The 24,584-nt window shown below is 40.4% G+C and overlaps 1 protein-coding gene across 8 annotated transcripts in view; it reads left to right on the top strand.

The window, feature by feature from the left end:
• Positions 1-24,584, top strand: part of SULF1 (sulfatase 1) — a 195,007-nt gene that overhangs the window by 116,044 nt on the left and 54,379 nt on the right. For all 8 annotated transcript variants that reach the window (XR_003120772.1, XR_003120771.1, XM_025393779.1 and 5 more), the window contains 6 exons: positions 7,095-7,246; positions 9,688-9,857; positions 21,234-21,384; positions 22,286-22,461; positions 23,808-23,936; positions 24,216-24,272. Coding sequence is in view for 6 of the 8 variants with exons in the window: in XM_025393779.1 (XP_025249564.1) it covers positions 7,095-7,246; positions 9,688-9,857; positions 21,234-21,384; positions 22,286-22,461; positions 23,808-23,936; positions 24,216-24,272 (835 nt within the window). In the remaining 2 variants the exon portion in view is untranslated. The remainder of the gene's footprint in view (positions 1-7,094; positions 7,247-9,687; positions 9,858-21,233; positions 21,385-22,285; positions 22,462-23,807; positions 23,937-24,215; positions 24,273-24,584) is intronic.

The following is a 24,584-nucleotide window of genomic DNA, read 5'->3' on the forward strand; positions in this document are numbered from 1 at the left end:
CAAATCTTGATTTGCCTATTAGTAAATCAGAAAAAATAAAAATTGGGGCTGGGTGCAGTGGTTCACACCTGCAATCCCAGCACTTTGGGAGGCTGAGATGGGCGGATCACCTGAGGTCAGCAGTTCGAGCCTGGCCAAAATAGTGAAACCCCATCTCTACTGAAAATACAGAAATTAGCCGGGTGTGTTGGTGCGTGCTTGTAATCCCAGCAACTCAGGAGGCTGAGGCAGGAGAATCACTTGCACCCAGGAGGCAGAGGTTGCAGTGAGCCGAGATCGCACCATTGTGCTCCAGCCTGGGCAACAAAGCGAGACTCTGTCTCCAAAAAAAAAAAAAAAAAAAAAACATGGAAAACTGAAATGGCAGTGATAGAGATCTCTATGATTTAAATGTATCCTTGATGGGAAAACATTGCAGTATCTCAGACAATTAGGAAATAAAAATGTCTTCATGACAATAGTTATTGACCCAACCATGGACAACAACCCATTTGAAAATACACAAGTACACACAAGTGGCAGGAATCTTAGAAAATTAAGAGAATTGGTAGGTAGGTATTAAACCAATGTAATTATTTATGAGATACTAAACTAGTAGGGAGAAAGTCAATGTGTAAAGATTTTATTGTTTTCCTAATAATGAATTTATTATTTGGAACATTTAGCTACAAACCTAAGAAAAATAACGAGGGAAACTGAAACATGTACTATACATAAATATCCATCTAGAGAGTAAGTTTTATGTAGAATAACTCAGAGAAGACAAATTACTAAGGGGCTTATTTTGGGAGGCGTCCAGAATCCATGGATTTAAATGAATTAAATTAATCCAGTATTATATTTACCATTGTATGACATGAGTTTTCTCTTTCAGAACTGAGGCATATTTTTGGACTGGCTATAGCCTAAATTTTTCTAACTTTACTCATGGAAAATATGAGTCTATGAGAGCTTGAATGTTCAAGAAGGGGAAAATGCAGTAACATGTCTGCTGCACTTCATATTCCGACAAGTGAAATAGGAATGAGATTGGATTATCTATCATCAAAATGAATATCCTGCCTGAAATCAGCTCCAAAAAAATTAACATAAATTTATTATGAGGATATCAACATTAATATAAAACCTGGCATAGGTTTTAAGGTAAAAATAATTATCCATGGTTGAGAGATAGCATTAAGTATTTAACGAAAAAAAACTGAAGCAAAATCGAGAAGATCATAGAATCATATTCTACTTTGATTTGTTTTGAGGACTTGGACAGGCCAGTTTTCCAATCTGTACGATGCAGAGATTGACCTAGAATGATTCCTAAGTTTTCTTTCTTGCCCGAAATTACTGTATGTTATAACTTTATTATACTCATGGTAATTATAATATTGATTCATTTAACAGTTGTGGTATTCTAATTACAATCCTAACACATGGTACATAAAATCAAATATGAGTTAAATCTTAATCACATGCATTCTACCTCATGTCACTGAGGTAGAATGGACAATATTTAATAGACATCTGCAATAAATCTTTTTGTGAAGAATTCTTTTGTAATAAATCAAAATCATAGGCCTTAGTTCTGAAAAAGAAAAATTATGTCAAATAACGGTAAATACAATATTGGATCAAAAATTTTTTTGTCTTTTTACATTACAAAATTTATGTTACTTATAGCAAGTATACTTATTCTCTAATATAAGATGTTTTTAAATGTAGAGTTCACTTAAAGTAAGACAAACTAATATTCTTAATTTTATTATGATGTAGATTCTTGATAAGTACATAAACATAAGATACCTCATATATTTGTTAAACCACAGTGTGCTTGGAACATACTAGACATTGGGTTGAAGACATTTAAAGTAAGATTCCTGTCTTCACTATACTTACAATCTGGTTTGGGAAACCAGACTGCTGTAAACTGACATTAATCATAATTTTAACTTGGTTCAAAATTATATTTATAGTTACTACCATGAAATCCCATCACCCTAAGTCTATCAATTAAATGGATTAAAATTTCAATATGTCTTTTGATACATTAAATACTATTTGACTTTTCTGCAGCATCAGATCTTCGGGTTAGTTACTATTGCTGGCTTTAAAATAAATGCCTTGGCTTCAGATAGTTCCAGGACATTTTTTTAAGCATTATGGAACAGGTTGTCCTAGACAGAAGTAGCGTGGTCTAAAGCCAACAATAATTACAATCAGGTCTTCTGATCTTTCTCCCTGCCTCCCAACCCCCATCACCTTCTTAAACAGCTGTGAAGGGGAAGTGCTTAATGGTGTCCAAAAAAAAAGAGGATGGGTGAATGGCATGTTAGCGATGTATTCAGATAGCAGGAATTGAATTGAATTGCCAATGCCGAAGGATAGAATAACGTTGAACTATATGTAACCTACATGTAGACATAATGGCAATATGGGCAAGAAAGCTAAATTCACCTTAGGAAGGGAGAGATTTAATACATCTGGAGGAAAATAATTAGCAGGCCAGATAATCAATTGCAGAGCGCCGCCCGGAAACATCATGTTGAAAGAGGCCAATCGAGTCTCAATGTCATGAGGCAACAAAAAGTCCAGAGCAACTGGAGGCCAACAGTGCTGCACCCTGACACCCAGGGCCCCCATCGGCCTTGGGATGAGTGTGATGGGTAAGTGCACATCTGGAATACTGAGTACATTTCTTACGCTCCATTAACACAGAGACACCGAAAACCTGGAGGGAGTTCTGAAGCAAATAGCAAGGACTATTAAAAGACTTGAAGGAATAGTTTATAAGGGAAGGATTAAGTCAAAGGGGAATGCCATGGCAATGGGTAGAAAACAGTACAAAATATCCTACAAAGTAAAACAATGAGGAAAGGGCAGGAATGACGTGGGGAGAGGAAACAAAAAACCCCAACAACGAAGTAACTTAAAGTGCAGAAAACAAAAAAATAAAACTAATTAAGCAGAAAAATCCAAATGGAGGAGTTTGTTGCCACAAAACAAATAGTAGTGGGGAAGAAAATATGTAACCTCCGAAGAGATATTTTCAAGGGTACAAGTGCAGAACTCTAGTGTGAGATTTCTTTACACTGCAGAATAGAAAATCATTTACTATAAGACAGGGCCAAAAGGATACTGATAATGGTGACGCTAATAACAATATTAGTTGTAGGAGCACTTCACAAGCCCTTGTTTTGTGCCAGGCACTGTTTTCAGTGCTTTACATATGTGTTGATGCATTTAATCCTCGAAACAATCCTGCCACCATTATCGTTATCACCACAGTGGCTTTATAGAAGGGTAGTTGGGGGAGGGAGAAGTTAAGTAGCTTGCATGTAGATGGATACCCTAGCAAGTATTAGGGCCAGAATTTGAACCCAAGCAGGCTGGCTCTAGGGTTTATATTCTCAATCACTATGCTTTTTGCCTTTTTGGGAAAAAAAAAAAAAAAAAAAAAAAAGAGGAGAGAAAAGTGGGATAAACCCGTAGGGATGAGGAGGAGGCCAAGGAAAGCACGGGGCCTGAGGTTGTTAAGTGCAAGCTTTTTGGAAACAGTCCCTTTGAATGTTAGTGGGGTGTGGCCTTGGTCTGCTGCCTGTGGCTCCAAGTCATACTGCATGTTGTTGGAAAAGGAAAATCATCTTGTGGTTCTATGTGAAAAGGTCAGTTCGTCTCTAAGACAGGAATTCCTCATTAGAAGAATTCCTACTACACATAGTCAGCCCAGAAAGAAATCCTGAGTCACCTGATGTGAGACCCTTTGACACTTTGCCCTACACTGATCAACCTGCTCAATGCCCCTGACAGAATCCTTAAGCAGTGGACACTTGGCTGACTGACGACCTGATTGGTTCACTCATTCACAGAGTCAACAAATAAACATTCATTCAACACACACACATTGCCATATTTCTCAGACTGGAGTCTAGACTCTTTCTAAAATAATGTAATAAGAAATACAATTTTGGAAACTCTACAGCTCTATTCTATGAAAATGTTTTGAAGGCCAAATCAGCTTTAAAAAATATAATTTGGCTGAGCGCGGCGGCTCATGCCTGTAATCCCAGCACTCTGGGAGGCCTAGGCAGGTGGATCGATCACCTGAGGTCAGGAGTTCGAGACCAACCTGACCAATATGGTAAAACTCCATCTCTACTTAAAAAAAAAAGAAAAAAAAAATTAGCTTGGTGTGGTGGCATGCACCTGTAGTCCTAGCCACTTGGGAGTCTGAGACAGGAGAATCGCTTGAACCTGGCAGGCAGAGGTTGCAGTGAGCCGAGATCATGCCACTGTACTCTAACCTGGGCAATAGGGTGAGACTCCATCTCAAAAAAATAAATAAGATAATTCAAGCAAAATCACAAATTTTTAAAAGTCTAGACCTAGTAAAGTCCCCAGAATAAATTGGGTTCATGAACCCAAGTTCAAGAAACAAAAAGGTTGGAGCCCTGAACTGTGTGCAAGGATGGAGAGTGCCTCAGAGACAAGGCAGAGGCAATGTTTGCCCTCAAAAAGCTTATAGTCTAGCAGGTATTCAGCTTCTATATGAATATGACTATACCACAATGGAGAAAGGGAAGATGACATTAGAACCACAAAGACAGTGTTGTGGAATTAAGACAGAGACTGTGAGTGAAATGGCATCTATTCTGGCCTTGATATATAAAGAGGCAAATAAAGAGAATTGCACAAGCAAAAATATAGAGGTGGGAACCAGAGAGCAAATAGAGGAAACATTAGCTGGAGAGAGGGACGATTAACAGAGAAATAGGAGATGGGGTTGGAAAGGGAAGGATTTTGTCCAAACTCAAGGTAACTCTGAGGGCAAGCTAGCAGAGTACAGTTGATTCTGCAGTCAGTGAGGGTTATCTGAGATTGCGAGAAGAGGGTGAAGTAACCAGAGCAGGTCCTTGGGAAGATCAATCAGTGGCAATCGGAGTGGAAAGACCCTCCAGCCTGGCTGGGAAAGTCAGTGAGACTATGAGCATCTGTGGGGGGTGGCAAGTTACCAGGGATGGTGGGAGGGATTTGAGCACTGTTTCCAAGGCACACTCAATAGGGGGTGGCAACTGCCCAGCAAGGGGAGTGCAGGAGCAGGCGGAAGCAGAGGAGACTCTGGAGGGCCAAACACGGTTCATGGAGGGTGATTATGCCATTCAGAGGAATGGAGTAAAGCTGAAAGGGAAAACTGGTAATTCCATTTTAAGTAATGGCATTAGGAAGCAAGTAAAACATTCAGATGGAGGAATTCTACAGGTACAGATGCTCCTTGACTTACGATGGGGTCACATCCCCATAAACCCATCATAAGTTGAAAATACGGTAAGTCAAAAGTGCCTTTAATATACCGAACCTACCGAACACCAGAGCTTAGCTTAGCCCAGTCTAACTTAAATGTGTTCAGAACACTTATATTAGCCTACAGTTGGGCAAAATCATCGAACACAAAGCCAATAGGCTTGTAATAAAGTACTGAATATCTCATAGGGTTGATTGAGTACTGTCCTGAATGCATACCAATTTTACACCGCTGTAAATGTGAAAATCTTCAATTGAACCATCACAGGTCAGGGACCATCTGTAGTTGTATATCAAAGATAAAAGCAAGCTAACTAGCTATCCCATAGAGACACCAAAATTATGTACATTAAGTTTAAAATTCAGAATGTGTGTTTTCAGACCAATGTCAATAAAGTGCCCCAGTTCTAGAATTCGTTTCTATTATCCCAAGCCAGTCTTCCAGGAACTACTTTTTTTACCATGGATGTAAGCAAGGGCACCTATAAAATCTGTTTAAGGAAGCCAGGAAATGGCTTTGACATGGAAGGCGTCTGGCAACAGCTTTATAACATCAGAAAAACTAACACTTGCCTACATATGTGTATGTATGTATAGGGATGTGTGTTTGTGTGTACACGCACATATATACATACACGCACACATGCATATACCTATACAGACATATATAAAATAAAATTTTCTCTGGCCCTTTCTACTTGAAGGGAAAGCTATGTGTGTGGCTAGAGTGACCAAACATTTAGGTTTACCCAGAATCGTGCTTGTTTATACCAGATTTTCTGTAATTACAATTACAAATAGCATCCTCTTTCTCTCTCAAAACTATTCCAACACATTTATGACTACCATTCGGCTAGTTTGTAATGCATTTTTCACTTCAAGAATGAACCCATATTGTTCCTGGAATCCCAGCTTCTTCTTTTCTTCCCGTACCCCTCTCCTGTCATCATCTTTTGCAGAAGACCAAATTTTTATTCACCCTCTCAGAAAGACCCAGTCAGCCTCGTGGCACAGTGGTCTTTCTTGGAAGTGACATGACAAAGTTATAAATGTGAAGGCCTTCCAGTGGCATTTTTAGTGAACTATGTTGTCTTCATGCCACATATACTTCTACTATACTATAATTCTATGAAAATTAGTAATCTATATAGTAACTTTATGTTGAGAGAATTTTTATTATCAATACTAGATATATACATTCATAAAATACACATAACATAAACACCCATTACATACTATACATGTGATATAAAACCTGACCATATCCCATAAAAATGGAGTTTACCATGGTTCCCTAGTTTAGAAAATTTGTACTTTCTGGATATGTAAAAACAAAAACAAGCTTTTCAATAGTGTTTTTATAATTCACAATTCTCAAATAGTAAGTTAGAAAACTTATCACAAAGACTGAACTTTCAGTTCTCCAACACTTGCCCGGTGGTTGCATTCCAAATCTCACGCTACTTCTCTGATTGTTTCATCAACTTAACAAAAGGGCATAGCCTGATTTTACTGCAGTAGGACCATAAGAAATAAATGCATCCAGAGTGCTGTGATCATTATGATGCTTTCATTGAGCTGTAATCCATGTACTTGGATATGACTTCTATTTCTTTTTTAAAAATGTGTTTATGTCACTTTGCCAAAGGATTGGAGTATTACACTAATGTCATTTTGGCATTCACATTACCTAGGCCAACTTTTGTTTTACCATCTCTTTTACAAGTTTTAATTTTATACTTATCCATTTATTTAGGATTAATCATTTTACATGAAAAAAAATAATTCTTTTTTTCCCACTGCAGCCTTTTTTGGAAAATACCTCAATGAATATAATGGCAGCTACATCCCCCCTGGGTGGCGAGAATGGCTTGGATTAATCAAGAATTCTCGCTTCTATAATTACACTGTTTGTCGCAATGGCATCAAAGAAAAGCATGGATTTGATTATGCAAAGGTAATTTTCAGGCACTTTTACACTGCATCAATTTACTTTGTGCATAACGGGGAAAAGCCATTTTCAGTGAGTTAAACTATCCACAAGATTGGCTTTCTATGTTCTCACAATGTTAGCATGAGAAATGTTAAGGTAATTTTAAACTCTAGGCAAGGAAAAGACTCTCAAGGAACGCTGCCTTTGTGTAGTGATTTCCCTCATTAGGATGAAAGGCAATCAGGCTTTGATGAAAGTATCATCAAGAAAATCAGAATTCTCTGCTCTGTCTTGTGATAATTTTTGTCCCCCTAGCTGCCCTGGACCCAACCAGGGACTTGTCCACACAATCAAATGTTCATCTTGTACTGTTTTACTTTTCATTGGGACAAAAGTATATTTTGTCTGTGGCTTCAGATTTAGGCACAAGCATAAGAGCAAATAAATATAATAATTAAAGGTTGAAAAACCACATTCCTTGTTTTTACTCCTGTTCTGACCAAGCTTATACGTGACAAGTATACCTGCCCTATCACAGCAAGCGTCCACAAAAGTCTCTAATGCTATCAATTCTAGGATTTTCAAATCAGTTCAGAGAAACTGAAATCAATGTCCTATGGTTCTTTGACAAATGGGTTCTAGTTTTGACTTAAAAATTCACAAAGATTTTGTGATAGCTGACTTAGGTTTAAATTTTTTTCAAATCATAAGAATAAAGGGGAAAATATCTTTGAATTTAGCCTGCTAATTTGCCTAAAATATCCCCTTCCCTTCCAGCCATACCCATCTCTTCTTCATTTATATAAAAGAAGCTGAGAATCTGCTCTATCTAGCAACCTCTCCCAACAGGCTAGATCACTTGGTAGAAATCGGAAGGAGAGAACTTGATTTAATGTTGGCATATTGCTGTCTTTTTGCTTGGCCTGATTTGAGCACAAGGGACTTGGTGGGAGATAAGATGTAAGTCCAGCTCCTTCATACCCTTCAGAAAACCATGAGTGCAAATGAATTCATAAACATTGCTAATAGGCTTCCAAACTCATGGAAGTTAAAAGTTAGCATAGACCTTGGAGGCAAATTTGAGCAATATCCTCATTTGCAAAAATGAGAAAAAAGCATTCTAGAGTGGCTCAACCACTCATCCTAGTTCATATCCCCGGCTGTGGATACAATCATTGCATGCAAATGGTGCAGACCATGTGCACTAATTGTCACTGCTCTCCTTTGCTGTCTGTAGGGATGCTTTTCATGCTCCTTGTTCAAGTTATTAACCTTTCTTTCCCTGTTGTCCTAAAGAGAGCAAAGTAATCAAGATTCTCTCCAAATACTAAATCAGCGTAACTTGTTCATTATCACAGCTGATTAAGTGTCAAAGACAACTGTGTCTGAAAAGAATATATTTTTTCAGTGAGGAAAAGAATGAAACAGACACCCCCTTGGAAGAGGAAGGAGATAGCCTGTAGAGTTGCCCTAACAATGATATGTGACACACACCATCCCTCTGATACTGCTTTTGCAGCTGTTCTGGTCCTTAAATCTACAACATGTGATTAGCCATGCCTGGGAGCCTTCAACATTTGCAAATATTGCCTAAACACTTTCTGAATAAAGTTTATACTGGAGCTCCAAGCCAATGACACACACTTAAAAAAAGCAGGTGGTTTAAGTTTTCATCTTTTCTTTCCTTTTCACTCCATTTCCTCCCTCCCTCTTACAGACCTGCATCAGCCCCCCTGACTGTGGGTTAAGTCATTTTATTAGCAAGTCAGACTCTAATCCCAGCAGCTGTATTGCTTTAGTTGTGCAATTAACACAGTATAATCTGCAGGAAATCAACTGCTCCCTATTCAAGTGTTTCAAGTAAATTAACTGATCAAATGTTACAGCTTTTCCCTGTGCTCCCAGATTTTGGCCATGACTTTGATTAGTGATTATTGTAATTCCCACAGGTGGATTTTTCATGTGAAGAAAATATATTTTCTTGTGTTTGCGTATTTGTGTGCGTGTGTGTATGTGTGTGTGTGTGTTCTGCAACTGTAAATTTGAAGTGGGCGTGGGTGTTTCCTGCCCTTAAAGTAATTAAATTTTTTGCCAAGGAATTACGTCAGTGAAACCTGAGACTGAAATATGTATCTGGTGTTTCATGTGTTCTAGTGCTTTTATTGCCAGACTAATCATTATCTTGGGCAAACACGACTTGACTTTTTTTCCCCCTTGCTAAGTTGTATATTACTTAAAATCCATTTTTCACATGTTACCAAGCTAGCAACCCTAGAAAACAACTGGCAGCTGATTTTCTGTATTATCGAAGATGTTTGGCTGCCTTGGGAGGTGCAGCCTTCCTTCCTGCTGTAGACCTTACCACTTCATGCAGTGAATTGCTTCTGGGGAAAGCAGTTATTCAAATGTGATTTGATGAATGTCACCTTTTGTAATTTTTGTTTTGTGTCAAATGTATGTTTCAGGACTACTTCACAGACTTAATCACTAACGAGAGCATTAATTACTTCAAAATGTCTAAGAGAATGTATCCCCATAGGCCCGTAATGATGGTGATCAGCCACGCTGCGCCCCATGGCCCCGAGGACTCGGCCCCACAGTTTTCTAAACTGTACCCCAATGCTTCCCAACACATGTAAGTAATAAACTCAACCTGCGACCTGCCGAACATGCCTTTCCCTTTTCTCCTCGCCCCACTCCTCCCCTTTACCCTGTTTCCTTCCACCCTGTGTATCCACAAAAAGGATAACTTAAGTGCAGACCATGGAACAGGCGGAGCCGCTGAGCCTGAAAGAAAGCGCCTTATCTGGGTGGTTTGAGGAGGAATCACATTTCCAGCATTTACAAGTAGCTAAATAGAAAGGAAGAGACGCACATAGAGTGAATGGGGGCAAGTTTTACAAGAGTTTCCTTTCGTTGTCTTAAATAATATTCGTGTGTCTGATCTAATAATAACGATGATCAAATAGTATGCTTTTCATAGCTACACAGTGGGGACCCCTGGTCTGGTTATAGAAACATGGGTTTATTTTCCAGGCGAATACTGTAGCAGCTTTGCTGCAGATGTGCAATTAGAATTCCTGCAGAAGGCAACTTAAGTGTCTTGCCCAAGAGGGCTTCTCAGGTCACAGCTTTAAAATAACCTGATTTTTTTTTTAAAAGAGGCAAGAGTCTTGGAGATGGGGGAGGTGGGAAGGCACAAGGGAGAGGGCTGATGGCATGGGGGGATGAGACAGAACAGAGAGCTGTCGTGTGCCACAGTTCTCACCAAAGGTGGAAAAATCTGGATGCTCTGGCAGCAAAGAACATGATTTTGTTGTTCACTCATTTGACACCATTTCTTCCCAAGCTTTGCCATCAATATTCAGTCTTCCACACAGAGCAGTGGAGTTGGCTCAGTGTCTGCTGAAAGCCTGACCATTAGGGAGACAGGGAACAGAAAATTGGTATATGTTTCCTATATTGTGAAACCTCCAAAATTGGTTCTTAATCTATTTGTACTTAAATATCATCTCTTTTCATCCACACTGGTTATTAGCCAAGATTCCAGGCAGAAAGAACCTTATGAAAATAGATAACTAACTACTGCAGGCTCTCTAGTTGCTGGTCACTATACATCCCTAGAGTTTTAATTAAATGTTCTTTTTTTTTTTTTTTTTTTTTTTTGAGACAGAGTCTCGCTCTGTCACCCAGGCTGGAGTGCAGTGGTGCAATCTCAGCTCACTGCAACCTCCGCCTCCTGGGTTCAAACAGTTCTCCGGCCTCAGGTTTCTGAGGAGCTGGGACTACAGGCGCACATCACCACACCTGGCTAATTTTTTGTATTTTTAGTAGAGATGCAGTTCCACCATGTTGGCTAGGCTGGTCTCAAACTCCCCTGACCTCAAATGATCCACCCACTTTGGCCTCCCAAAGTGCTGGGATTGCAGGCATGAGCCACCGCACCCAGCCTTATAAAATATTTTTATTTGTACCTCATTGTAACTAATTGACTTATGACTCTTGGTCAGTGGTACACAGATCATCTCTATATCACGTGACTTAGACTAGAAAGAAGGAGGCCAGAGCTGACTCAGGACAAGAACTAACAATATGAAGCCAGGGTGGGTAACCTACTGAGCATGCCCAGGAACTCAGAGGATGGAAGTGTTTTTTTATTTGTTTGTTTTTGGATTTTTGTTTTCTGAGACAGTTTCGCTCTGTTGCCCAGACTGGAGTTCAGTGGCGCGATCCTGGCTCACTGCAAGCTCCACCTCCTGGGTTCCACGCCATTCTCCTGCCTCAGCCTCCCACGTAGCTGGGACTACAGGCACCCGCCACCACGCCCTGCTAATTTTTTTGTATTTTTAGTAGAGACGGGATTTCACCGTGTTAGCTACATGGAAGTGTTTTAATGCACAAACTATCATCAACAAATCGTGAAAGTTGCCCCAGCACCTGGGAATATAGCTGGGATAAGCCATTATGTTTTGGAGTCTACTCCATGGGTGGATATTTAAGCTTCTGAAGATCTTCCGCTATATATAACTCTGCAACTAAATTCATGAATGAAGCCCATGTGTGACAAGTGGCTCTCCATTATAGCTCACTTACAAATTTAGTAGCCAACTGATTCAATGAAAGGAAAAAGTCCTGCGGGCTTTTTCAATACCCCCAAACCCCTCTGTTCCCATTTCTGTTGAATCAGAAATCACTTTACCTTTCTTTATTGCATTAGCAGAAACCCAGCCTAAGGTGACTTCCTATAACTGTAAACTTTACAGATGTTCCCCTAAGCTGGAGGAGAAGGGGTTGACAAACCAGAGTGCTTTATGGCTCCTTAAAAGTCAGCCTGCCTTTGAAGCTTTGAGGCAAGGTCCTAAGCCTGCAGGAAAATCAGCCTCAGGTCAAGAGGTTCTGAGAGCTCAGTTGCATGGATTCAATATTGCATGAGGGGAGGGGTCTGCAGAGTTCTCAGGGTCTCAGCAATAGCTTTTTGAAAAGCATCTCTGATTCCAGTAATTAAAAATTCTATTTCATTCCACAAATATTCATCGGTGCCACCTGTGACACCATGCAGTCCAGCAGGGATACAGATAAGCATGAGGAAGACATAGTTGCTGACATTTAAGGACTGATGAGCTAAGACAGGGGTTGGCACACTGATACTCACAGTCCAAACCTAACTTGCCACCAGTTTTTGTTAATAAAATGTTATTGGCACACAGTCACGCTCATTCATTTATGTATTGTCTGTGGCTGCTTTCACAATACAACAACCAAGTTGAGTAGTTGTGTCAGATGCCATACAGACTGTAAATACTATCTTAGCCTTGATAGAGTGACTTTGCCCCAACCTCTGCTCTAGGGGCAGGATGGGCAAGTGTCCCAATGGCGATATCACCAATAGGGCCAGAAGTGACAAGCACAGAGCAGACATTGGCAGGGCTGCGGAGTGGGGAGGGAGAAGCATTCATATCTTCAAGGGAAACCAGGAAAACTCATGGACCAAGACTTTCAAAGTGGGCCTCAAGGATGGGTAAAATTTCTACAGATGATTGTATAGCGATTGGGTTTCAGGAAGAGAATATGGCAAGGACATGCGGTCACTGTGTAAGGGATGCAATCTAAGATGTGTCCTAGAAACTGCAGAATTGACTACAAAGAAAGCAGCACTGAGGAACAATGCTGCAAAGGGAAACTGTTGCAGAATATTGAGGATGTCAGTGAGTTTGTATGTAACTGCAAGCAGAGAGTCACTGGAGGTTGGGTAGTAACAAAATAGGAGGTGGCTCAGTCATTTCCACGTGCAAATAGATTCAGTAGTTCCTTTTTAGTTCAAATGAACCATCTATTGCCCTTATTTAGTGATTCTGTAAAGTAAAATCTACACAGGGCAGTGTGTGGCCTTAGAGGCTAACAAGCCTGCCTTCCTGTCTCAGCTGCCCTCACTAAGTCTATGGGTGCTTTCTTTAATCTCTGGAAACCTCCACTGTCTCATCTGTAAAATGGAGATAATACTAGCACCTTGATGTGATGTCATGAAGAGAAATTAAGAGAGGCAATGTAGGTAAAGTCCCCACATACAGCCTGGGACATAGAAGCCACTTCATAAGTGTCAATTCTTATTGATGCTTTCTATTGAGAAACTACCAACATTCTATCATTCTTGACCTACAAAAGGGCAATTTCATATGGCTCAACTTAAGGTTTAGGGGAAGCAGTGAGAGAAATGACAACTTGATGCTTGTCCATTGTGACATGACATACCTCTTGACAAGCTAAGACTCACATTGTGATAAGCCTCTCACACCTGCCCATTCCAATGCAATAGACAGGATAAGGACCAATCTGGACTGTGTTATCTTTTCCAGGTGCAAGTATGTGCTATGGGTAAGTGCCAGTTTGGAGAACTCCCTTAGCCACAGGAAATGAAAATTCATGTGGTTGGTTGAGGGATTCAGCTTCTCTTTGCTGCTAATCCTTGGGTTTTGTGCACCTAGACTGTGATCTCCTGCATACCCTGAAAGCCTTGAATTCCTGGCATCTTTGCTGTAAAGGTGTCCCTGGTTGCTGCTGGAGGAAGGGGCTGGAAGGAGTGAGCATGTGCACAGGTTCAGAGTTCAGTCTTCAGACAAAAGGAGTGAGACAAATGGAAGACAAGCTGCCGACGGTAGTGCATGGAGCTACTCAATGACCAGCTTCCTTAGCGAAAACATTAGCAACACATTCAGGCAAAGGGATGCAAGAAGTTAAGTACTTTGCAGAAATATTTGGCAGGCCCTGTGAACACTGCGCAAGAAACCGTAGGTTCTCCCCAGTTGCAGGGATGCAAGTAACGTGAACACATTCCTTTTGGTCTTCTTCCTTGGTGGTCAGGCATCATTCGGATCGCTTTCATCTGGCATCGGGTTTTAACTATCTGATCCTCTCAGAACTGGGGCGAATGTATCATCTTTCCAAGGTGTTTGCCGTTCCCAACAAAGAGAGGAAGCCAGTTCGCTATTGGCCTGTTAGCTTTACAAATTGATGGTAGAGCTTATGCTTACCAAGGAAGAGTGAAAGGGGATTATCGACCACTTGTTGACAGGGAAAACAGTTTAATCAAATGGTAACTCAGCTACTCATAGCCACTGAGAAATCTGAGGAAGCCTCCGTCATAATAACACACATAATAATCCTATTACTAGAAAGCCCTGCACTCTGGCTAAGACTCTACTCTACTTTTCAGTGACTTACTTCCCCAGAACCTCCATAGAGATGCAATTCCTTCACCCCTGCTTTAATGTACTTCTCTCTCCCCGCCTCAGTGATATCATGATACACACCTGTGGACAAAAGCCGTGACAGGGAAGGAGATGCCACTTACCTCCCCGGTGATTCTATAGGAAACTAAGGGACCTCCTTATCACCCTTCTACGAACTATGCCCCTGTCAACTTTGAAAATTTGTTGTTGTTGTTATTCCAGTTTCTTTTTTTTTTTTTTTTTTTTTTGAGATGGAGTTTCACTCTTGTTGCATAGGCTGGAGTGCAACAGCATGATCTCAGCTCACCACAACCTCTGCCTCCCGGGTTCAAACCGTTCTCCTGCCTCAGCCTCCCGAGTAGCTGGAATTACAGGCATGCACCACCACGCTCGGCTAATCTTGTATTTTTAGTAGAAACGGGTTTTCTCCTTGTAGGTCAGGCTGGTCTTGAACTCCCAACCTCAGGTGATCCGCCCGCCTCGGCCTCCCAAAGTGCTGGGATTACAGGCATGAGCCAGCACACCTGGCCTGTTATTCCAATTTAACAGTTCTTTCTTCCCATACCTATAAACGTGTGTGACTGTGTGTGTGTGCATGTACACTCACACACACACAAATACACAAGTTCAAGTGAAATCTAAACTCTTGGTAGAACAGTCCGTGTGCACTAATTTGCAAGAGTTGTTGTGAAGGTAGAGCTTTTGAATAAACATAGATGTCAAAGGGAAAACTCCCTCTGTGCAAGCCACAGGACAAAGGTTTTGAAACACCTTTGTTATCTAAAGCTGAAAAGAAATGTCTTGCCTTAAAAGAATTTGCACATTCATACCTCTTTCCACAAATACATGAAAGGACGTGCTTTTGAAAATGAGAAAAGTTTAAATTCTACAAAAAAAAAAAAAAAGAAAAATGTGATTTGGGCAGAACTCATTGCTCCCTTTTCTCTGTTTCTAGCTCGTTCTTCTCTGGGTGGATCATTTACTAATTATACTGTCAGCGTTGGTGTTGCTTTTTTACTGAGATCCCTGAAGTCGAGTTGCACAACTCCAGGGGGCATTCAAATAACACATCAGGTGAATGATGCCCTGGAATTTTGCAGGTAGCTTTGTTCTGAAGACAGGGACAAAATGCTTCATCTCTTTACCTCCCAGTGCCTGGTGAACATGCCTTCCGACAAAGGAGTTGCACAATTCATTGTTGCTTAGCAAATGAACAAACATGTTCACCTCATTAAATAGCTGACATGAAAACATTTTAAAAATAGTATCAAAATATTTAAACAGTTGGTTTCATGAATTTAAAAGACACTCAGAGATAATATAATTCCAGTTTTTTAGATTAAAAAACAAAAACCCAAAGTCTATGTTCTTTAAATGAAGGCCCAGATGGTTTTGTGAAGGTCACATGAGTATTTAGGGACAAAACTAGAGCTGAAACTCAATTCTCTTGGCCCCAGGTGATCTTCTCACTCCCCTAGACTTACTCAGTTCACATCACAGTCACAATTCAGATTAGAGCTATAAACAGTTCCATGCATCTGCACAATTCTAACTGATATTTATAGCTTCATTAAAAGACTCTGAATTATTTTTCTTATATACCTCCAATCAAGATCATTTGGTATTATCCTGCGTGTGTTCAAATGTTACATATCTACAGATATTTGAACTCAGGTGGGGAATATCTCCACAAAGTCAATTAAGTAAGCTCAGTTTTAGTGAAAACAGAGATGGTGCAGCTTGAGAGATTAAGTATAGAATTTCCAATTTAATGCTTTGAATGTGTGCCTTACATCTGTATCACTGGCTTATTCTGGGAATTGAAGTCTTATTTCATTTCTAAGAGAATGACGGTTCTGCTACCAGTGACCTTTAAGGGTTAGATCATTAGGGCTTTTTGTTTGTTTGTTTGAGACTAAATAAATGAAGAAAACACATGTTCAGATATAAAACACTAGAAATATATTCATTTTCACTGGAGTGACACCAAAGGCCATCAGCATTAAAAATGAACTCCTAAGTTCTTTGCCATTCCCCAGGTGTAAATTTAATACACAAAACATGCATCTCTTGAAACTCTTTCTTTGCTAGTAAGAATAATTCTCCTAAAATACTCACCTGTCAAAAAAAAAAAAAAAAAAGGTAACATTGATTTTCAGAATTCTTATTTCTGTCATGTCAATAAGCAATACCAGAAAGAAAATCAAACAGCCAGGAGAATTGGCATGATGGTGAAGGTTGAGCTTACAAGTACAGTGGACTCAAGTATCCATGATCCAGCATACTGAGCAATAAATCCAAACGAGCAGTGACTACAGGAAAACAATATGCAGGGAGGCCTCGCTGGGAAAAGTTAAACTTTTATGTATGGGAATAGTCTATGGAGGATTACAGGGATGTTTTCTTGGAAGGATAAGGTCTGGAGTGTACAGTACTGGGTGAAGCCCTTATCTAACAGGCAAGAGAAAGGTCTTCCCAGGTTAGGCATGTGTGACTCTACCTCCAACACAGAATTTTTTTTTAAGAAAGCAATGGAAATTTGAAAATGATAGTCTTGTCTTTAGTCCTCTCAATTTTAATAACCAGTATTGTGTTATCTACCTTTTCATGGATGCAGCCAGTGTGCCTAGAAGAGCCAGGCTTTATTCTGTAGTTGCAACAAAAGTTTTCCCAGCAACTGATGGGAAGATACCTGATGGGAAAGCAGAAGCAGGTGGTATTGTAAATCAGGATGAATGCTAAGATTTTAGGACTTACTTTTGACAGGAAGAAATGGATATATCAATTTTCCTTTTAATGAGTGAGATTTTTGAGGCACTTTGTGGGGCTTCTGGTTCAAGACTGTGGCCCGTGTGGTGTTGTAGGAGGGGCACTGATGGAGAGCTATCCCGGTGCACTATTTCTGAGCCACCTCTGTGTACTTTACTTCCTCATTTGTAACATGGAACTAATGTGCCCTGCTGAGTCCTCACAGTTGCTGCAGCAATCAAATGAGCTATTAAGGGATAAGCTCTTTTCCAGCTACCTATGAGAATGGGTGTGATATGGTCCCAGAATTTGCTCTCTAGAGTCACAGAAATCTCCTAACCCTCACAAGAACTCTTTAAAGTTGTTATCCCCATTATATAGATGAGGGAACTGAGACTTAGACAAAAAGCTGTCCAGGATCACATACTATTAAGGAACAGAGCTGGAATGAATATTTGAGTCTAATTCCAAAACATTCTGGAATAACTCAATATGTGGTTTTCCATTTCTCCCAAAAACGGTTACCTGCTTTTTTCAGTGGCTTGTGTTCCAGCTGACAGCTCCAGGCCCTGTTTGAATAATTTGAAGGCAATTCTTAGGGAAGCAAGCTTTCATTATCACTGGGGAACAGAAGGCCGCATCTTCGAGGAATTTGGCAGACCTCAGCAGGGGGCAACCACAGGCCTTTGGCAAAAGATCACTTTTCAACAACATTGTCAATTCCAGTGACCCCCGACCTTCCACCTGCGGGTCCTTGAACAGCTGCTGTTCTGTGGGAAGCAGTGGCAGTCTGTCTTCCTTTAAAAGGCACGTGTACACTCTGTCCCTGCTGCCTGCTGAGATCCCACCTGGGACCTCATCCCCAGAGCTGGGGGTCATCTCCCATATCGAGAAATTAAGAAAAATAAGGGGGGCGGGCAGGGGAGGACAGCTTTGACATCAGTCCCTGAACTTTCCCTTTTAATATAAGCCAGATTTAACATATGTCATTCTGTAAATCCGGGAGTCCAATTTGAGGCTTGTAATTTGCTGCAAGCTTCCCTGTTCCTCCAAGTAGGGTGGAGCTATGCCAAGCACACCAAGGTAACTGGTGGAAGATATAATTTGCCCGCTGTGGGCCTGCGTTTCAGTTCCCTATTGTAATTTTTATTTGTGTTGAGGTTTTGTGGTTTTAAAAAAGTCAACTAGATTTATTTTTAAATTAACCCAACCCAACATCAAAGGCAATAAGTAGAGGATGTTTAGGTATTATTAAAGAAACCCTGTGTAATCTGTTATAGCTGTATTCTTTTTCAGGGCACGTACCAGTAAATGGTTAGGGGCCTTTCATGACCAACTTTCTATATTTCTCTGACCTCGAACTACCCCCATGGGCGAAAAACCCTTTTTGAGGGAATTTAGAAGCCCCTGTCTCCTCCTCCTCAACCCCTTAATCTAATCCTGTTTGTAACGCAACATGCTGCATGAAGAATAAGAGACATGGGCTTAAGTCCCTCCCCACTTCCCTTATGTCTGTGGTTTACCTTTGGATATGAAGAACTCTTTCAGGCCAAAGAAAAAAAAATGGGACCATTTGGTTCATGAATCATTTACTTTGGTAGGCAGGAGAAAGTTTATATTGAAAGTTTATCTTAAGAATGACAGGTCATACCTGAAGAGTTTGTTTTGGAATACTATGGATTTTTTCCAACCCAGATAATTACATGGGAGTTGCTTGTTTATTGGCTCATGGAGGAAATTCATGTGCCTCTGTTCTAGGCATTTTAAGTGCTATGTATATATGCTGGTTGTTCCTCAAAACAGCTTTGGGTTTGTTTTTTGTTTTTTGTTGGTGGTGGTGGTGGTTTTTTGAGATAGAGTCTCCCTCTGTCACCCAGGCTACAGTGTAATGGTGCGATCTGGGCTCACTGCACCCTCCACCTCTCCGGTTCAAGAGAGTCTCCTGCCTCAACCTCCTGAGTAGCTGGGATTACAGGCACCTGCCACCATGCCCGGCTAATTTTTGTATTTTTAGTAGAGACGGGGTTTAGCCATGTTGGCCAGGCTAATCTTGAACTCCTGACCTCAGGTGATTCACCCGCCTGGGCCTTCCAAAATGCTGGGATTACAGGCATGAGCCACCACGCCTGGCCCAAAACAGCTGTTTAAGAAAAGTGCTATTAACCCGTTTACAGATGAGCACATTTGAGCCACACCCTCTTTTCCACTCTAAATCTTGTCTCTTTCTTTAAACATGAGTTACTTACACTTCTGAGCATAACTGAGACACTTTTAGAGACAGTGTCTTCTGAGCTGTTATATTATTTGTGCTGCTGTGCTTCTACTGGGTAACCAGCACCCATCCTGGTCACCAGGGTAACTTTGTCAACCAAGAAGGCCAGGGATCCCAAACCAGCGTTTTCTACTATCAAAAGAGAGGTTCTGCAAATCCACCAGCAGAAGAGCATGTATAATAGCAGGTGGCATTTATATGATCCAGTGTGCAAGGCAGTGTCCCAGCGTATCACCATGAATCTCAGAAACTCCAGGTTTTCCCCATGGGAAACCCACACCACCACAGAACCAGGGGAGGACTTGGTCAAGACTCCTGAAATCAATAAGCTCACAATGACTGATTCTTTCCCTAGTTTTATAATACAAATAATGGCATGGGATCACATTCAGCTGTCATTATCCACAACATTTCACTGATGGGATCCTCCTCAGACAGAGACTGGGAATCAGATTTCTCGGTCACATAAACTGTTGCTCATTCTGTGAGGCTGCCTATTTGTAAAGCTGTGGTTCATATTAAAAGCAATCTCAGATGTAGGAAGCACTCCTCACTTCCCTTCTCATTCATTTTGTTAAAGCAAATGGGCTTTGGAATTCAGTTCTGTTTCTACCACTTACTAATGTTGTTAATTTGGAGGAGCTCCTTAACTTTGCCAAGCCTTGATTTTCTCAGCTGTAGAAGGGGAATAATAAACCTATTTTACACAACAGCTGAGACAATTAGGTGAGCTAATGTATATAAAACGGTTTGCATGATACCCAACAAATGTTAAACTCTCACTCAGTTTTTAATATTAACCTCTATGTGCTTAATAACATTGAAGAGGAAGATTCAAATGGATTATAGTCTGTTAAAGAGTTCAAATATAAACAGATAATTCTCGGGGTGAGAATTGCTGTAGCATAGATATGTTGTGTGCCCATGCCAGAGCATGAGGTGGCAGCATCTAATGGTGGAGGGAGTTGGGTGAGACATCAAGAGAAGGTGACATGTTTTTTTCAGTACCCAGTGGAAGACATGGGACACCACGTGGATCTCTGCGGTAGATTAAATATAGACTTGAACTAACCTATTCTGGAACATTAGGACCATTTCCTTGTGGCTTGCAGAAATTATTCCCTGCACCTATATTGATTTGTTTACTAAACGAATAGCTTTATTGGTAAACGTGTATATTGCAGAGGTAGACTTGGTTATCATTCCCACAAGTCCAATTGAAGTAATGGTATCTATATACAAAACTCATGAGGACTAGATAAGTAAGTAATCAATAAAATACTCTTCTCAAGTATTCAAGAGAAAAAAATGTGTTGAAATGATGATACATCATTCCACATAACATATTTGTGACTACATTTAATAGCCTCATTAGCAATAAAATTTTTATGAGTTAACATCACATGAGAATATTCCCTTGTACCTTACTGAGATTTTATCTGCAGATTTGTAACATAACCATCATCATCTTGATATGTTTCTTACACATTTTATTCAGTGAACCCAAATGAACTTCTAATTACACGTTCAGCTGCCAGTCATGGTTTTATATGTTTGAATATATATACCTTCAGAGGATATTTGCTGTTTGGGGTGGTGAAGACTTCATCTTCTTATACATGCAAACAGAAGATAGTTGGAAGAGGAAGATGTTTTAGCAGTGTCTCAATTATCTCTCCATAATGATTATTTCACAACCTCGAGATATAGTCCTGAAAGACTAAGTAAGAAATATATAGTAAGATTCCTTTCTGGATATTTGCAGAACTCCTAGTTATAACTATGCACCAAATATGGATAAACACTGGATTATGCAGTACACAGGACCAATGCTGCCCATCCACATGGAATTTACAAACATTCTACAGCGCAAAAGGCTCCAGACTTTGATGTCAGTGGATGATTCTGTGGAGAGGGTAAGCACATGAACCTACCTCAGTGATAGTTTTTGGCCCAGCTTCCTTGGTGTAGACTCATTCTTGCCAATCCTGTTTGGTTTTTTCCCCTTCATTTTCCAGCATCACGTTGAGAGAGAAAGAAAGAGAGAAAGTATGTATTTAGTGGCTGAATCATCCCTCCCCTATCTTGCCCTCATTCCATCTACCTCTCCAGAGTTGGTTTCTTATGGAGCCAGTAAAAAATAGGAGAAAAAAATCAAATCAGCATAGATCAAGGGCCACATCCTCAAAGACAATGAAGAATGATGGAGCTTGTGGTGAACTTGAACTTGGAGTTAAGGGCCCCATCTAAAGCAACAGCAATTACTCAGCTCCAGCTAAATTTTGCCATGTCGAAATGTGGATCAAGTATCAGCAGGTCTTCTGACTTTTTTAAAGAAGCCAGAAACACAAAAAAAATTTATTTGAAATTTTCTGAACTTTGAAACATAGTATAAGCCAAACAAGATGTGCCTCAGGCTGGATTTAACTGGATCAGGCTCGGAAGCAGCCTGTTTTTAACCCTTGGTAATTAGATATGTGATGATAACTTTAACAATGGGTTTTGAAAATACAACCTATAAAGTTTGATGGTAGCGGTTTTTGTGTGGGGTGTTTTTGTTTTTGTTTTACCAAGCAAGCAAACAAAAAGCCTGTAAGTAGAATGTGCTAGATTCTAAAAAGTTACGTTTCAACTTTACTATTGGACCTTTTCCCTCCCAGATTGTAAGCAAATAGAAAATATACATAATGTTATTAAAGCAACTCTTGCCTTTTAAAAATAACAGGAAAAATATTCGGGGGCAATCGTGGCAACATTATTGAGCATCATCTTACACCAGCACAATTGATTCTGACTTGTTCCTGTGCTGTATTTCAGCTGTATAACATGCTCATGGAGACGGGGGAGCTGGAGAACACTTACATCATTTACACCGCCGACCATGGTTACCACATTGGACAGTTTGGACTGGTCAAGGGGAAATCCATGCCATATGACTTTGATATTCGTGTGCCTTTTTTTATTCGTGGTCCAAGTGTAGAACCAGGATCAATGTACGTATTTCTCTGTTTGCAACATTCAACTGTCGTACCTCATGTGTGTCTAAGATAATTCAATTACCAGTCTCAGTATCCGGTTTCCTTTCATCCCAAACAAAAAAGGATGTGTGTAGGTTGGTTAATTTAGAAGATGAAAACCTTTTTCCCCCTGCCACATCTTAAATTAGCTGAAGTATACTACTTAAAGAGAAAGGAAAAATAACTGTATCAATGACTAATTCTCTCAAATTGACTGGAATCCATGTCTTTTTGGTCTGTGTGCACAGACAGGATGTGATCTTCTGGGACATCATCCTTCTTTGAATCAGAGATGCGCTGTCATTTAAAAATAAATAAATAAATAAAAACAGATGCCATCCTTTTAGTGTTTAACTTTTAAAATTTTTTCCGAAAGAAATGTTTTTAAAAGATAAATTTTTAAACGCTGGCTTTTCTTTTAAAGGAAAAAGAGCTGAAGGACTAGGCTGCTATTTCTGTCACTGTAGGCAGGTCACTGCATCTCTTTGCATCTCTGTTTTCCCATCATAAAATGGCCTTGCCAATCATCTCAGAATGTTTTGAATAAAATGGGATTGTATCCATGAAAGAATTATGGGAAGACTAAAAGAAAAAGTAGAAGTAGAATCCAGAAGCTGGAGTGGCCCTTAAAAGTCATCTAGCCTGGACACCTGATGTAACAGTGAAGCTAGGCAGACAGTGTCAGTGCCCATCTCAGATCCCTGATTCTGGAAGTGCTGGCAGTGGGGCCCAGAGCCCAGATGTTCTGAATCTCCCCCATGTACCTCATGTGCTGCCACATCCCACTACGTCCTGGAGACAGGGCAACTGAAGTAAGAAGGGTTTCTTTGAAGAATGTTATTATGCCTCCTAAGATTATTAGAAACACCCTGGGAATTGTCAGACCTATATCTAGAAGGCTTTATGTTTTAAGGACTAGGTAGCATAGATTGAATTCAACTGTAAAAACTGTACATCCTATTTTAAAATATTGATTTTAAGGCCCTTGTTCAACTGGAGAGTTATGGACTATTGGATTTTAAACAAAAGTATGCTTGCTGCAAAAACCATGTATCAGGCTGCATCTTGCCTGGTGATGTGGTCAGAGCACAGGGGTGCAGGCATCTCTCCAGCCCGACCCTGGCAAGAGTCAGTTAATCTTGCTCAGTGCCATTGCTGTGATCACACACCCACCCTTGCCATGCAACCACCCATGCCTAGGAGACCAGTTGAGAGGGTGAGAAGAGTTGAAGGCCAATGAGTCACTATTGTAGAAAAAGCAGCCCTAAGTACCACCTTCCCCTGGCATTGGATCTCAGCCATCACCGTGTGCCCCTTTACAGAGTCCCACAGATCGTTCTCAACATTGACTTGGCCCCCACGATCCTGGATATCGCTGGGCTCGACACACCTCCTGATGTGGATGGCAAGTCTGTCCTCAAACTTCTGGACCCAGAAAAGCCAGGTAACAGGTGCGTCACTGTTCCTCCTCTCGGCCAGCCCCAAACACACTGAGCTCCAGCTGGTGCCCAGAGCCAGCCAGCAGCTGAAGACATGGAGGCAGAATATACCTTGCCCACAAGGATCACCCCAAGTTGAGCATTCCTCAGCTGCTTGTGAATAGCATATTGATGGAGATGCAGTCGTGGTCTGTGGGAAGTGAGAGGTGTTTCTTTAAATAAGCTGTTAGCACAGATCCATTTGGAAAAACGTCCAGATGCCAACAGTAAATATTATCATTTTGCTTTCAGGTTTCGAACAAACAAGAAGGCCAAAATTTGGCGTGATACATTCCTAGTGGAAAGAGGGTAATTATTGGTTCCTGGGGTGCTTCTGGGAACCAGTCCTAGTGGGCAGCTCTCCCTGCTGGGTATTTTTTTTTTTCTCCTTATTTTTGTTTACTAAGCATGCAGATTTTGTAAGCCTAGTCACAAGATTGAATGATTTGCTGCTTATTCTGTGGTGGCTAATAGAGTAATTATTGCTGGATCAGAATTGTAAAGAATAACCCTCAAGTCAGTTAATTGGTACAAAAATACAGTTAGATAGAAGTTATAGTATTTGATAGTATAGTTGGGACATTATCATTAACAATAATTTATGGTATATTTTGAAATAAC

Source organism: Theropithecus gelada, chromosome 8 (genome assembly GCF_003255815.1).
Source record: "Theropithecus gelada isolate Dixy chromosome 8, Tgel_1.0, whole genome shotgun sequence".
Taxonomy (NCBI): domain Eukaryota; kingdom Metazoa; phylum Chordata; class Mammalia; order Primates; family Cercopithecidae; genus Theropithecus; species Theropithecus gelada.